At 40.6% G+C, this 14,501-nt stretch overlaps 1 protein-coding gene across 1 annotated transcript; it reads right to left on the bottom strand.

The window, feature by feature from the left end:
• Positions 1-6,129: 6,129 nt before the first annotated feature.
• On the bottom strand, positions 6,130-7,777 carry LOC125316741 (anthocyanidin 3-O-glucosyltransferase 2-like). Its single transcript, XM_048285961.1, has one exon. The coding sequence runs from the start codon at positions 7,697-7,699 to the stop codon at positions 6,278-6,280; it is 1,422 nt and encodes a 473-aa protein (XP_048141918.1). The 5' UTR covers positions 7,700-7,777; the 3' UTR covers positions 6,130-6,277.
• Between the last annotated feature and the right edge of the window lie 6,724 nt (positions 7,778-14,501).

A 14,501-nucleotide genomic window follows, 5' to 3' on the forward strand; every position in this document is an offset into this window, starting at 1 on the left:
TTTTTTTTAATAATCTGGAGGTTGGAACAAAAATATTTGAGCCGATCTATTTAGTTAGGTCCGAATATTTTGCGAAACTTTAAAAAAATATAATCGTCATCTCGGCTATTCTTTTCAGGCTTTCTGTGCCTATAAGTAAAGACACCTTGGCACACGTTCAAGGGGGCCTCCCGAGTATCATAGGGGCAGAAAAGTTAGATGAGGTTCTTTCTTTTTAAAAAAAAGAGTGAGTTTCGTCCAGCGAGAGAAAGAGAGAAGTGTGAGGAGGGAGGGGGAGCTTCTTCCAGAAAAGCCAGAGAGAGAGAGAGAGAGCAGAAAAAGAGTGATAGAGGGAGACTCCCCCCAAAGGCAGTCCACGAGTAGAGTTTGAGACAAACGGGGTGCATTGCTTTGTTCCAACTACTCTAGTTCAAGCGATCCATATGCTCATCTAACGGGCTCCCAATTGTATAAGATGCGCATGAAAACACTTCTATATGAGAAATCAACTTCTGATCAGAAGTTGATTTCTCTACTTCTCTTTAAAAGTAGAAGTTGATTTTTTATTTCTGCTCCATATTGACTTCTGATTAGAAAAATTCGTTTGATAACGGTTGAAAATTTATACTTTTGAAACATTATTAACAAAATCTTCGGCGGCGATGATCAACGGTGGTGGTGGTCGGTGGGCGACGGTCGGTGGTGGTTTGCGGCTGCGGCAGCTGTGGTTGGCAGACGGCGGTCACAGCAACGGTGGTTGGCGGTGGTCGGCGGCGGTAGTCGCGGTGGTCGGCGGCGGTCGGTGGCCGCGGTCGGCAGCGGCTGTGGTCGACGGCCGGCGGTCACAGCAACGGTGGTCGGCGGAGGAGAGTGTGATTCAAGAAGTGATTCTGAAGTCGAGAAGTTAAAATTTTTTGCTTCTCAAAATTGGCCAAAAAACCTATGAAAAATAAAAAATCTTACCAGAAGTAAAAAATCCTACAAGAAGTCAATTTTTTTACCAAACGGATTTCTGCTTCAATCGGGTTTTTATCAAACACATTCCTCTACCAGATGGACTTCTGACAGAAAAATGCAATTTCTGGAGTGTTTTCATGGGCACCCATACTCCAGTCAATCCAGCAAGCATCCTGGTCTGTGGTCCTACATCGCTTTCCGACGCTGTTCCTCCATCCGGACGAATAAGACTTGCGACCGGGGATTTGTACTAGTGCTGTTGCTCGACGCCTACCAGTTGCATTCGTCTCGAACAAATCCATACTGGCGAGTCAGAAGTCTTTCGGTTGAACCGGTGGAGTCCTTACATGAAAGTCGACAGTCTTGTGAAGTCCTCTTGACATGACGTCCTGCCAAAAGTCTGCAGAAGATACAAGAAGCACATAAAAGCAATAAAAGAGAGAAAATTTGTTCCTTTTGTTAACAGGTCGCTTTTGTCCCATTATTCCATTATTTTGTTGACCAGAAAGCTCAAACAATCCAGGTCCAGCGAAGGAGCATCACCTGCAGTGATTCGGTGACGCCTACGGCATTGATGGACCACCACTGACCTGCATCGGCGCCACCATCAAGTCCAGTACAGGACCTACAGGTCTCTCCTTTGGGCCGATCCTCACCCGCAAGTCCCATCTGGATCCAAACGAGGAACGAAAATCTGAAATTTTTTTTCAGATTAGGTAAAATTCGATTTGTTTGTATTTCGTTTCTTGCTTTTTTAATATTATGTGAATATTGGATGATATTCTTTTAGGCAAATTTTATCTATGTTTAGGCAAATCTTATTTATTGATATTGCAATATATGATAGTTGCGTACTTGAATTTTTTTTTCTCTCCGGCATCGTTAGCATGTTTTATAGATTAGAAAACCGTTTCGAATCAGAGGGATGATTCCCAACCGACAACGTGCAAATTCAGACTAATTTCAACCCTGAGATTTGTCTCGATGGCACGGGGATCGAGATGTCTAATCTTAACCACCATATTTGACTCCTCGATCCAACCCGTTATCCAATTCGAATCGGAAAAATATTTTCGTAAAAGATCCTGCATGATTTGATTTGTTACGTAAAAAAAATATAAAAAAAAACACCCAAAACATCTCATGTAGTTGCATATAGTTTGGAACATTCTATTCATATAGATTGAATATATTCATTTTATATATGCACGTCATGTAGGTTTAGTCTCATGACCGTTATGTCATTTTCATGGTGCATTGATTCGCTATGTCATATAGTTTTGCCGCATCATAAAAGTCCGTCATATCATATAAGCATGTCGTTTTGTCATATTATTTATTGCATGTAGTATTAGCTTGGCAATGATGCCATTTTACATTTGTTTGTCATTTAGGTTCGTCCATTTTAAATTGATAGGCTGGTCTAGTCTGTCACATGCCATTTAGATCAAATTCATGTCATTTTTGCATGACATGTAGGTTAGAATTTATGTTGTTTTGCATTTTTTTTAAGATTCAAAAACTAAAAAAATTCGTTATGCATTCAAGTCATACTAGGATAGTCATCATTTATCATGCCATTAGAATAATTGTTCTTAGAATACAATTACATTCATGCATTGCATCATTCACTTAAATTAAAAAAATAAAAAAATAATTACACCTTTGGAACTTTAAATCACAATCCTCGAAAGTTGCCGACTTAGATAATTTTCATTGAAATGAAAGTTAATAAAAATATTAGCGTAACGAAGTTCCCGAACTCAAAAAATCTCTGACTCGTAGGATTAAAGTATTTCTCCCGATACTTTACTTAGATGTCTAATCAACCTACCATAAAATGATTAGTGGCGACTCCAAATATAAAATCTTTGCATGAAATTGAACCATAAGTTGCGATTTGGTATGAACTTGGGAGAGACCGAGTTAAGTTAATTAGATAATTAGCTTGATAATCCATTAGCCTAAAAATCTGATTTTTTAGGTCGCGACAAGTGTCAACTTCGATTTGAGCTGACGTGGCTCGCCGGAAATCCTACCGAGCTAATGTGGCTCGCTAGAATTGACATTGAAGTGAGCATTTTTAAAAAAAATTGACATTTAGGTGATTGTTTTGAAAGTTTTGGCTTTGAAGTGATCGTTTTGACTCCCGGTGCACTTATCTTGGTTCACACTCTTGCCAGGACGGGACACAGAATACCGAACACGACACGACAAGTCGACACGTGATTTCTCAAAAAATAGAGAATTTCGGCATACTATATATTAAATGTATATTTTTTTTATATATACATGACAAATTTCGACCCAAAAAAATATATATGATAACTTATTATTTTTATGATTCCATCTGCTTTTCTTTTTTGATTTTCTAAAAAAAATTAAAAAAATTACTAATACATAAATTAAAGCCCAATTAAAATAAAATAAATTCAGGAAAAATATCACTAAAAATCAAAACCCTCTCTATCTCTATAACTCCAAACACCTTCTCTCTTTTCCTTTTTTCTTTTTTCAGTCACAGTGATTCCTTTATTCAGTTGGAAGATTTCTTTGTCCAAGCCCTTTGCGCCTTTCCTCGAAAGTGCAGTTTGCACGACTAGAGATAATAGTGCGAGGGAGCCTCCGTTGGTCTCCTTCTTCTTTCTCCATCGTCGTCCCACCGCCATCGCAGCCGAAAGTAGGAAACCCTAATTCTCTATTGCCATGGATCCCTAATCCACCTAGTTCCTGCAGGCAAAGGTTGCGATTTCCTCGGCCCCGACCCCTCCGACTTCGAAACCCTAATCTCTCATGGTAAGGCAGCGAGTGGCGAGGCGAGGCAAAGCCGAGAGTAGAGAGACAAAGCGGAGAGGAAGATGAAATTAGGTTAGCGATTTGGGGCTTTCAGATTTTAGTTTCACTTAACTAAGTTTTCCCAAATTATCCCGGGACACTTTTGTTGATTGCATGTCAGAAGGTCGGACACGCGTTGACTACGTGTCGGACACTGTCCCAGTGTATTGGACACCGACACGTGTCCGACAAGCGAAAAACGCCTTATATCTCGAGTCCGTCCTACATAGAGGGGAATTAGGGTTTTATTGGACCAGTTACCCGTTCGGTCCGGTTTCCCTGGATGACCTAGCCTACAATTTGATTACCCTGACTAATATTTGATAACTTTGTTGATTCACTGTATCATTTGAGATTGCGCATATATTTTGACTGATGTATAATTTAGATTGTCATCTAATAAAGCCTAATATGAGAGGATCGAAAACATTATTTCTAACTCTTCTTGTCATCGTATATAGTCAATTGTTATTTTTCTTTGAAAACCTTTTTTTTTTTCGAAGTTTCAATTTTTTTTTCCAGTTTTTCCTGAATTACAATTGTATAGATTAAAATGAGAGAACCGTCAAATTTTGTGCCTGATCCCTCTAATTTTCACAGAATAACCAACATTTCTATTCTTAATGAAATATTGTAACGTGTTCTTCTAAATTACAAGAAAATCTTAGTGCGGGCGTTACGGTAATTGCATTGCTATCGTATATGACGTTAAATTTATATATCGAGTTTGAATCGTTTATGAATATATGTTGATTTGTTAAATCGATTTGTTCAAAGAAAAATATCCACAAACGGCGTGCACCGAGTGACAACTTTCTCTGATCTGAGAATGACACTACAGGATGAAGGAGGGGCACACTTATCTCTATATGGAGCAGATTGTGCATATCTCTTTTTGGTTGTCAAAAGGGCATCTTGTGGGGCCCATTGAAGAAAAGGACAAAAAAAAGGGGTTGATTTCTCTCTCTTTCTTTCTTTCTGAGTCCTGCAAAATCCCGATTAGTTTTCGCGCATTGCTATTACAACATATAAAATTCAACACAATTTTCGTCCAATTTTAATAAACTTTCCGTGAGAACCATGTTTTATGTTTAAAGTGAAATGAAAAATTGGCAAAATAATGAAGAATCTTTTTGTTTTTATTTCGAGGAAAATTTCACGATAAAGGAAAATATTTATCAAGACTAGAAAAAAGTCTCTCGCTTTTTCGTTTAAGGAATTCATTTTCCTAACTTTAAGCATGTATATTTTCTCCGAGCGGAAATGATTTTCTATTGATCAATAGTTTTCAGCAAATTAAATATGCGAAAGTCCATAAAACTAATGCGCAAAAAGTCATTTCACTCTGACAAGCACACCATAAATATAAAATGGTTAGGATGGTAATTTCACAACTTCACAAAATTATTCTGAAATTTAGATAAGATCAAATGTCCCAATATCACGTTCTTCGTCTTGTTCAATCGATAGGATTGATCACGAGATGTCTCCATCACCCTAAAAGAAAAACAAATCAAGGATGAAGGAATTTCCTGGATAAAGTCAAAAAAGAATACCACCCGCATTGACGAACCAAAATTTTTTCTACGTCTTGTTAAGAATTACGTATAAAAAGTATTAACTAGTCACTTCACTACACAGATTGAACTTGTACGTTGATACTGATATTTCCTTTTATGAATAAAACGGTCGGGAAACAATGACCACTGACATCGGCATGAATTATATCTTGTTAAGCAAGGTTAGATTTTTCGACTTATACTTGGAGATCAAGAGCCGCCGGCTGGCCCTCACTCGATCTGTGCAAGGCCACGCGATCTAGGCATTGCGGCCTCGTCCGGGGCCAGCAAGGGGACGAATTATCCGAAGAGGATCGCTTAACCGTAGTAAGAGCACGAAAAATTGAGCGTTTCTTATCCCAACCCTTTTTCGTAGTAGAAGTATTTACCGATTCCCTCGGGAAATATGTTGGTCTAGCAGAAACAATTAGGGGATTTAAATTGATGCTTTCCGGAGAATTAGATGGTCTTCCTGAACAAGCCTTTTATTTGGTAGGTAACATCGATGAAGCTACTGCGAAGGCTACGAACTTTGAAATGGAGAGTAAATTGAAGAAATGACCTTAAATCTTTGTGTATTAACCCCTAATAGAATTGTTTGGGATTCAGAAGTGAAAGAAATCATTTTATCTACTAATACTGGACAAATTGGCGTATTACCAAATCACGCGCCTATTGCCACGGTGCCCTTGCCTGGCCTTATTTATATTTGGAGATAAAGGAGGGATGCTTGCCGGTCAATTGATTCTTTTCGAACACTTTCTATGGCTTGTCTTTGCCTTTTGTATGATACCACATAAAATACGTCAAAGGGTCGACAAGAATCAACGTGGTTTATTGTCACAAAAACAGATCCGCTGAAGCACACACGCCAAGTAAACCTAGAATCAAAATGCCAACATTTACTCAAAATACTAGTCAACTAAGTCTCCTGGCTGAATGGAGGCTCATTGGCTCCGGACATCATCGATGAAGCGACCCAAAGACAAGTAAGAAGAGCCACCCTCCGCCAGAGCCTTCCTGCTCTTCTCGCTCATCTCCTTCACCTTCTTCCTCCTCTCTCCGGCCTCCTCGCCCTCCATTAACTTCCTTATCCCACTCTCTATTTCTCCCGCCGTCACGAGGATGTTGCTCCCTTTGACGAGATCTCTCCGATAGTCCATCTTGATCTCCGCCGCGAGACCGAGCTCCACCACCAGCTCGAACGAGTTGAACTGTTGCTCCGCATACTGGGGCCATGCGACCATCGGCACGCCAAACCATATGCTCTCTAGGGTGGAATTCCACCCGCAGTGCGACACAAACCCTCTGATGGCTCGGTGGGCCAGGACCTCGACCTGTGGGGCCCACCCAATCACTCTTCCAGTGCCGGCCGTCCTGTCAAGGAATCCCTGGGGCAGGACATCCGCAGGGTCTGCGTAGTCACAAGGGGCTTCCAGCTTGCCTTTCGCCGGTGGCCGCCGTAGGGACCACAGGAAGCGGCACCCGCTGCGCTCCAACGCGCAGGCAATCTCTTTCACCTGGCCCTCATCGAAGCTCCCGTAGCTCCCGAAGCACAGGAACAACACCGACGCATCAGGCTGCTGGTCGAGCCAGTCCATGATCTGCAAACCCTTCTTGCTCTCGACCTTGATGTTCAGTATGGGGCCCACAGGGTACACCGCCGGCGCTCCAAGGCCGGCCAAGGCCTCCACCGCGAGTGGTTCCAGCTCGGCGAATGTATTTACCAAAATTCCCTTGGTTTCCCTAAACCTCCGAGCGTGGCCCAAAAATATGCGGCAGTCTTCTTCCATGAACACTTCCGAGGGCAAGAACTTGGCGGCGGGTAGCGGGTTAGCGAAGCACGGGAAGTCCAGCTCGTCGTCAGAGCCCTTGAGCCTGGTCAGATCCATGTGTTTCTCGTCTTGGAGAGACTGAAGGTACAACATGAGTCCGAGGACTGCCACGCCCGACGTGATGAACATGTACGAAGGGACGCCGAACTCGACAGCCACGTCAATCATCGAGGTGCAGAACATGTCAACGACAAGCCCCACGAGCCGTGGCGAGCCACTGGCGGAGAGTTTGGCAACGGCTTCTCGGACGTCAGCTTTGTGGCTCTCCATGAAGTGTGTGAGGACGGCCATCGGGGATGTCTCCGGGGAGGGGTTTTGCTGAGGGAGGAGCACGAAGCGGATGCGGGCAGCGACAGAAGCGGTGAAGGACTCGACACGGGAGTCGATCTCGGAGTCCATGGGGAACTTCATGATGAGGACTGTAACGGAGAGCCGATGGTCGCGGTCAACGAGGAGCTTGGCCATCTCCACCATCGACACCAGGTGGCCAAGGCCGGGGGACGGGATGAGCACAAGCTCGGATGTAGTACTCATGATAACGTTGAAATTTCTTCTTTTTCCTCAGTGAGTTGAATGGTTTGCGGAGATGATAACGAGGCGGAGGCTCTTATGGAGCTCAATTTAAGAGTCTTTAGTTAATGGGAACCAAGGAACACACAAAAGGATGCGGAAAGTTTTTTTTTTTTTGGTAGAATCCAAAAGGATGCGGATAGATCAATAGGACGGAAGTCACGACGTCATGCTAGCTGTGGTCTGCGTTGCCGTCTAGTTTGACTCGCCTCCATTGGATTCTAAGTTTGGGGGGGGAAGCACAAAAAAATTACCAATTAAGCCATAAACTTTTTAGTTAGATTAATTTAATCTTAAACTTATTTCATTAGTATTAATTGCGTTCATCCGATCAATTTTGATCTGAAATTGCTGACATGAAATTGGTTGTTTTACGTGACACGACCGGCACCGACGTGGACAAATTATATAATTTTTTTTTAAATTTTTATTAATTTTTGTTTCTTTTGACAACGCGAGGGTCGCTGGCAATGGCTGCCAAGCTCTTGTCGCGACCTAAAAATTGGCTTTTTCAAGGTTAACGGATTATTAGGTTAATTAGATTAATTAACCTAATTCGGACTCTCCCAAATCCTACCGAATCGCAACTTAGGTTCAATTACATGCCAAGATTTTAAATTGGAGCCGCCACTAATCTTTTATGGTAGGTAGATTAGAAACCTAAATAAAGTATTAGGGAGAAAATACTTTATTTCATACGAACCGGAGATTAAATGGATTCGGGGACTTGGTTACATTAACTTTTCAATTAATGCCCTCTCGGTACCCGATTTTCATGAAAAATCCTTAGTTTGATGATTTGAATTAATTTTTTTTTTGGGGTTTTCTTTTATTAAATGCAATGCTAATGCAATCTACCTATATGACATGTGAGATGTAATGACATGGCAAAAATACGTGACATGGCATAATGACGTGGCAAATATGCATGACAAGGAAAATATAATAATGCAAACTAAACTATAATGCTATGCAACGTGGATGGTATTTTTTTTTTTTGGTATATTTTTGTGTATTTTCGGATTCATGAAAAAAATAAAGGTAAAAACTACTCTAATGTGAAGTAACATCTAATTTAACTTAAGAAATTGATTTCTCAAAGTCCTAATTTTATTAGACATTATTTTCATGCAAAAAGTGAAGAGAAATGTGATTTAGCTTAAGAAAACGTGACATCTTTTTTTGGGATTTTTTTGGAATTTATTTAAACCATGAAAACAATGAAATTTGAACAAAAATAAACAATATTGCCCATAAAACACCTTTAAATCCGAAATTCCGATTTTTATTCACAACATCCCCCGAGATTAGGGTTAGCAAGTGAATATATTATAGAATTACCGTCGTCCCTATATACATAGGGCAAACCTTGAAATTCTATTTAGGAATTAGCGATCCGCTCCTCGAGATCGAGGATTTGATATCTAATTCACACGTACGGGCACGATCGTACTTCGAGATCGAAGTCATATGTTGCCTTTAATGTACGTTTTCCGAGGGACAAGGCACAATTGGGGAGCATGTGTTATGGGCAGTTTTGTTTAAAGATGTGCAAATATTTATTGAATTTTTTAAAATCCTTAAGGGATTCTGAAATTTTCAAGGAGATAAGCTCCTATCCAAAAGGATTTCAAATCTTTTAAAATATGGAAAGATTATCTTCTGAAATTTTTCAAAGTGTATTAGATAGCTTTCCAAATTTTAAAAGATATGTTCCAATATTCGAATAGATATACCTGGTACTTTCAAAAATTCGATTTGGCTATGAGATATGCTCAAACATTTCAAAAATCTATCGCAATCTTGCAAGATATGATCCAAATCACTTCACAATCAAATTACCGGATAATATGCTAAGTATCCAGGAAGATAAGGATGATATCCCATATTTACTCAGAAATTTTCGAACATACAAGATTTAAGCAACAAACTTCCTCATAGATACGCTCAAAAGTGATCCGAAAGTATATATGCACAATATCCCGAGATGCTCCCAAATTCGAAATTTTAAATTGAGCAACTATAATTTATCTGGAAATCATGCAATATTCATGAAATATTCATGTCGAGCAAATATTCTCATAATATCAACATATTAGAAAATTACCTAATTTGAAGAACCACTTGCCAAGTTGTCCGCGGATGGAACTTACGGCTCCCGTTGACGTTCGGCTCAGAGGATTTGCAAACTGAACCGTCTTGTGGATGGGACCTGCGGATGAACTCACGAGCAGAGTTTGTTGATGTCAATGGTCTCAATTTTGATAAGACTCAATGGTTCACGACTCAATATCGGTGTCCTGCAAAATTAGACGCTAAAAAAATTCTCTAGGAATCCTTGAACAGTGGCGGTTCTGATCTGTTGATTATTGGGGGTTCTTCGTGTGCACATGAAAAGGAGTATCGTCCAAGTGGATGCCCTTCAATGTGTGTAGATATCCCAGAAAGGTCCTCCAAGTGGCGTTTTTTTTCAGAAGCTTTTGACTGAAATATCTTTGACCTTGATTAGCAGAATAATCAAAAAGCAATAGAACCCACCTCTTGGACTCAAAGTTTCGGACCTTCGGTAGTAACGACTGTGGCAATCAAAGGGATCACAAGGTCAGCAGATGGAGCCAACACTGGAGTATGCAGGAAGCGGTCGCCAATCGGAGGAATAAAACAAAACGCCCCCACGAGATGATTCCCAGCCACAACTTTTAGCTTTTGGCCTCTCAATTCTCCCGTGCGTCTCTCGAACTTTCGGAATTTTTCTGAGTGAGGGTCTGTGTGAAATCTCTTTTCCCAACGTGAACGCAGCCTTGTATTTATAGAACTTGTCTCGACAATCCTAGTAGGAATAGGAGTCAATTTGGATCGTTGGATAGAGAGTTCTAGTTAGAACGGGATCGAATGTAAGCCTTAGATTTTAAGAGTCCGTATCCACCAAAACTTTCTGTTATTTGCAGCCAATTAGTGATAAAATCTTAGTTAAGATAAGACTCTTTAAATAAATTTTGAATTTTGACCTTAAAAGAGTCCTAATCTAACTAAACACCTATCAATTTCGGCCAAAGTGAAGTCATCATGTGTGGGCAAAATTTCTTCTCACTTTATGGGCTACCACACGTAATCTTCAAGGTCTTTGGGCCTTAATTAGTTCAACAAGTAATAAACTAAAGGCTTCAATGACCAAAAATGGGCTAGATTAAATTTGAGATAAAATTCAAGCCACGAGTAAGAGTTATATGACCAAATCAAAACAACTCATGGGCCTGCTTTATTTATGATTTGTCAAAAGCATCCCCTTACTTCCACAAAGAAAAACCACCTGCGGCTCCCACTTGTTATTCCTCCTATGCCCGTACCTCCTTTTCTTTCCATGGTAATCCCTCTTGGACACGTAGCAATATAGAGATCATTCCTTGTGACCCTAAATAAATATGCAATGACAGAGAGTAAATATGCAATGCATGAAAAATTTATTTTTGGTGAGAACTATGACTAGTTCTCATTTTATGGTCGAAATGGATGATTTTAGAAAAATCAAAATTTAGGTGTCAACAATTGCCCCTCTTTGAGTGGAGACTCGTAGAGGTTTCGCTCAAAGACTAAAATTGAAACCTAAATTTTGCAAATGATATGATAATTTATTTTTGGTGGGAGTCTTAATCCCATTTTCTAATGTGGTAGGAAATAATGCATGCCATGCAAAACAGTAAATGACATGTGCCAAAGCTTCTCTTTTTTCCATATTAAAGAAACACGCATATGGATCGCATACGAGCATACTGTTTTACCGGATACCTCATAAGCTAATGATTCTCTTAACTTCCAAGCTTCTTATGCGAGGATCTTAAGGTACTAGGCCCATCTGTTATCGAAACTTTCCTCGATGCGAGACGACGCAAGATATGTGTGTCCTTCAAGATCACAAGAGCTACGTCGTTGTGAGTCGATAGAAGTGAAACCAAGTTCACAAGAGCTACGTCGTTGTGAGTTGATAAAATGTCAAAATCGCCGAGTGCATATGTCTTCACGATTTGACAAATGTGAACCAAAATCATAAGAGCTACGTCGTTATGATTAGGTTTGGATCAAAATCATGGGTGCTTATGTCGTCATGATTTGATAAAAGGGCCGAGAATCATAAGAGCTATGTCATTATGAGCCGACTAAAGGTCAAGATCACCGGTGCATATGTCTACGTGATCTGAGACCGAAACCATAAGAGCTACGTCGTTATGATTTGGTAAGATGTCAAGATCGCCCAGGTGCATATGTCTACACGATCTGACGGGAGAGGCATATTGCCTGATTTGAACAATATTTGAGAGGAGTACCACCGAATGGAATCGATAAGTACGAAAGAGGCATATTGCCTGAATTCAATTATAACAACTATCATCGGAAGAGTTGTTAATTTGAAAAGGGATTCGGAAAACTTACCCGGGTTCTCCGAACGGATAATCACGAAACGAGGTAGATTGCTTGTATCATACCTGTTTAATCACTTGAGATGAACATGATCAATTGTTAACATGACACGTCCACAAATTCTTGATTTTTTTTTTGCAAAGCTCCATGGGGATTTGTCAATAAGGAAATAAGTCTGATCCTTTTGACGAGTTTGATCAAATCGAATGAGGAACTACGATCAAAAAGGACTTCCGCTCACTCTCATGAAAAAGGTTTTGAAACCCGACCATTGATACGGGTAAGAGAAAACACTCGGAACCGCCATCATCACACTTGACAAGGGTCCGAGTATTCTCGCAATCGGTATGACCGGACCAATCTATGAGGTCTTTTGCAAGGACCGTAATTCGGGCTTGGTCAAAGGGTTTATCAAAAGGGGACTCGTATGAGTCATTTTTGGCTTTGAGATGAAATGAAATTCTTGTCACCTGCATCGGGTTTACAAGTCGGGAACCCCGCAAAATGAAGTAAAAATGAACTTGCTCGCACTTCTTCGAGCGATATTTATAAGCAATTCAAAATCCTACATTAACCCAAGTGCCCTAATCGAAGAGACTTTTGGTAACGGTTGTAATGTAGGTTCAGTGGTAGGCCTAGAAATGAAAGGCTTATTTGCAACAAAGGGTGCATAATGATGAGGCTCGGTGACCATCTCTTTGCTTAGAATGGTATTCTTGCGAGACTCCCTGGGAACATTTGAATGCGTCCAAACCGAGACACCTCTTCATTCCAAAGATTTTCCCAGGAGTTTTTTCCTCTTTTTTTTTACGGGGAAATGGCCCCCTTTTCTCTTTTTTTCTTTACGGGCCGCATTTCCCATTTTATTTTCCTTTTTTTTTTTGGGATTTTGGGGTGCTCAAAATTTTGCCCATTATTTTCTCTTTCTCTCTTTCTTCTTCTTTTTTTTTTTTTTTGAGTGGTAAGCCTTTGCTTTTCTTACTCCTTCTCTCGCCTCTTTTTTTTTTTTTTTTAAAAGGAAGGGGTATGTCCAGATCCTACACATTTTGCTGGCAAATCTTTCGAGTTCGAGTTTGCCCCAAGGCATTTTGCTCATTTGCCGGATGATTTGAAATGATTCCTCGCTAGAATGATCACCAATTGGGTTACGAGAAATGAATCCGCCGCTCAAATTGGGTTTGCAAAGGGATAAATGTGTATGATGTAGAGAATGAAATGCTCTTCGTCATGTCTAAGGCACTTGGACTAATACAGAATTCGCATGCAATAAATACACTCAAAGATTGATGCAAGTGAGAGCAAGAAAATTTTACTCATTCCTTGATCTAAAAATTGCCCCGATGTGGGGTTGTTCCTGACAGGGGCATGAAATGAAACGCCGTTCAAAGGGGTTTATCAACAGACAACCTGTGGTGTTTGGATAGAGGAAATGAATGCCTCATATCATCTTGGTCGTCATACTTCTCGCGAGATAACCCTTTACCTTGTCGGTATGGAAACTCTCTCTTTTCCTTTGGGGGTTATGATATAGACGTGTATAGGAAATGGCTTGCCTTTCATCGTCCCGATATTCCTCATTCAAAATGATCAATTCAGCAGAATCAAAGAAATTTCCTTATCGAAAACTCCCACATTGAAGATTAACAATGCGAATAGGAACAATTCAAGTACAAGTATAATGCATGAACACTCATTAGATGAATTGTAACTTGATTAAAATGTCAGAGCACATCAAGCATAATATTTCTTTACGACATCAGAATTGTGAGGGTTGGTAAAAACACGACCATCCATCTCATTCAAAATCAAAGCGCCTCCCGGGAGTACCTTCTTCACAACATACGGGCCACCATAGTTTGGAGCGAACTTCCCTTCCGGGAAGTGGAACAATGGGCAACAATTTCCGCGGGACAAGGTCACCAACCTGGAAGTGTCGAGGCCGAACCTTTTTGTTGAAGGATTTAGCAACCCTTTGCTGATAGCACTGGCCATGACATACGGCCTTAAGCCGCTTTTCATCGATCAAATTTAATCGGTCCATCCTCCGTTGGATCCAATCAGCCTCGATCGGCTTGACTTGAGATAGGACCCGCAAAGAAGGAATCTCCACCTCATCGGTAATATCTGCTTCCATCCCGTATACAAGAGAGTACGGGGTTGCCCGATAGATGTTCGAATCGAAGTCCGATACGCCATGAGGGCAAACGGCAACCTCTCATGCCGGTCGCGATAATTCTCACTGTCTTAGCTAAGATCTTCTTAATGTTCTTGTTGGTGCTTCCACCGCCCGTTCATCCGGGGACGGTATGGAGAAGAGTTCGAGATGCTTGATCTTGAATTCCTTGAATAG

The sequence above is a fragment of the Rhodamnia argentea genome, chromosome 10, assembly GCF_020921035.1.
Source record: "Rhodamnia argentea isolate NSW1041297 chromosome 10, ASM2092103v1, whole genome shotgun sequence".
NCBI classification, from domain to species: domain Eukaryota; kingdom Viridiplantae; phylum Streptophyta; class Magnoliopsida; order Myrtales; family Myrtaceae; genus Rhodamnia; species Rhodamnia argentea.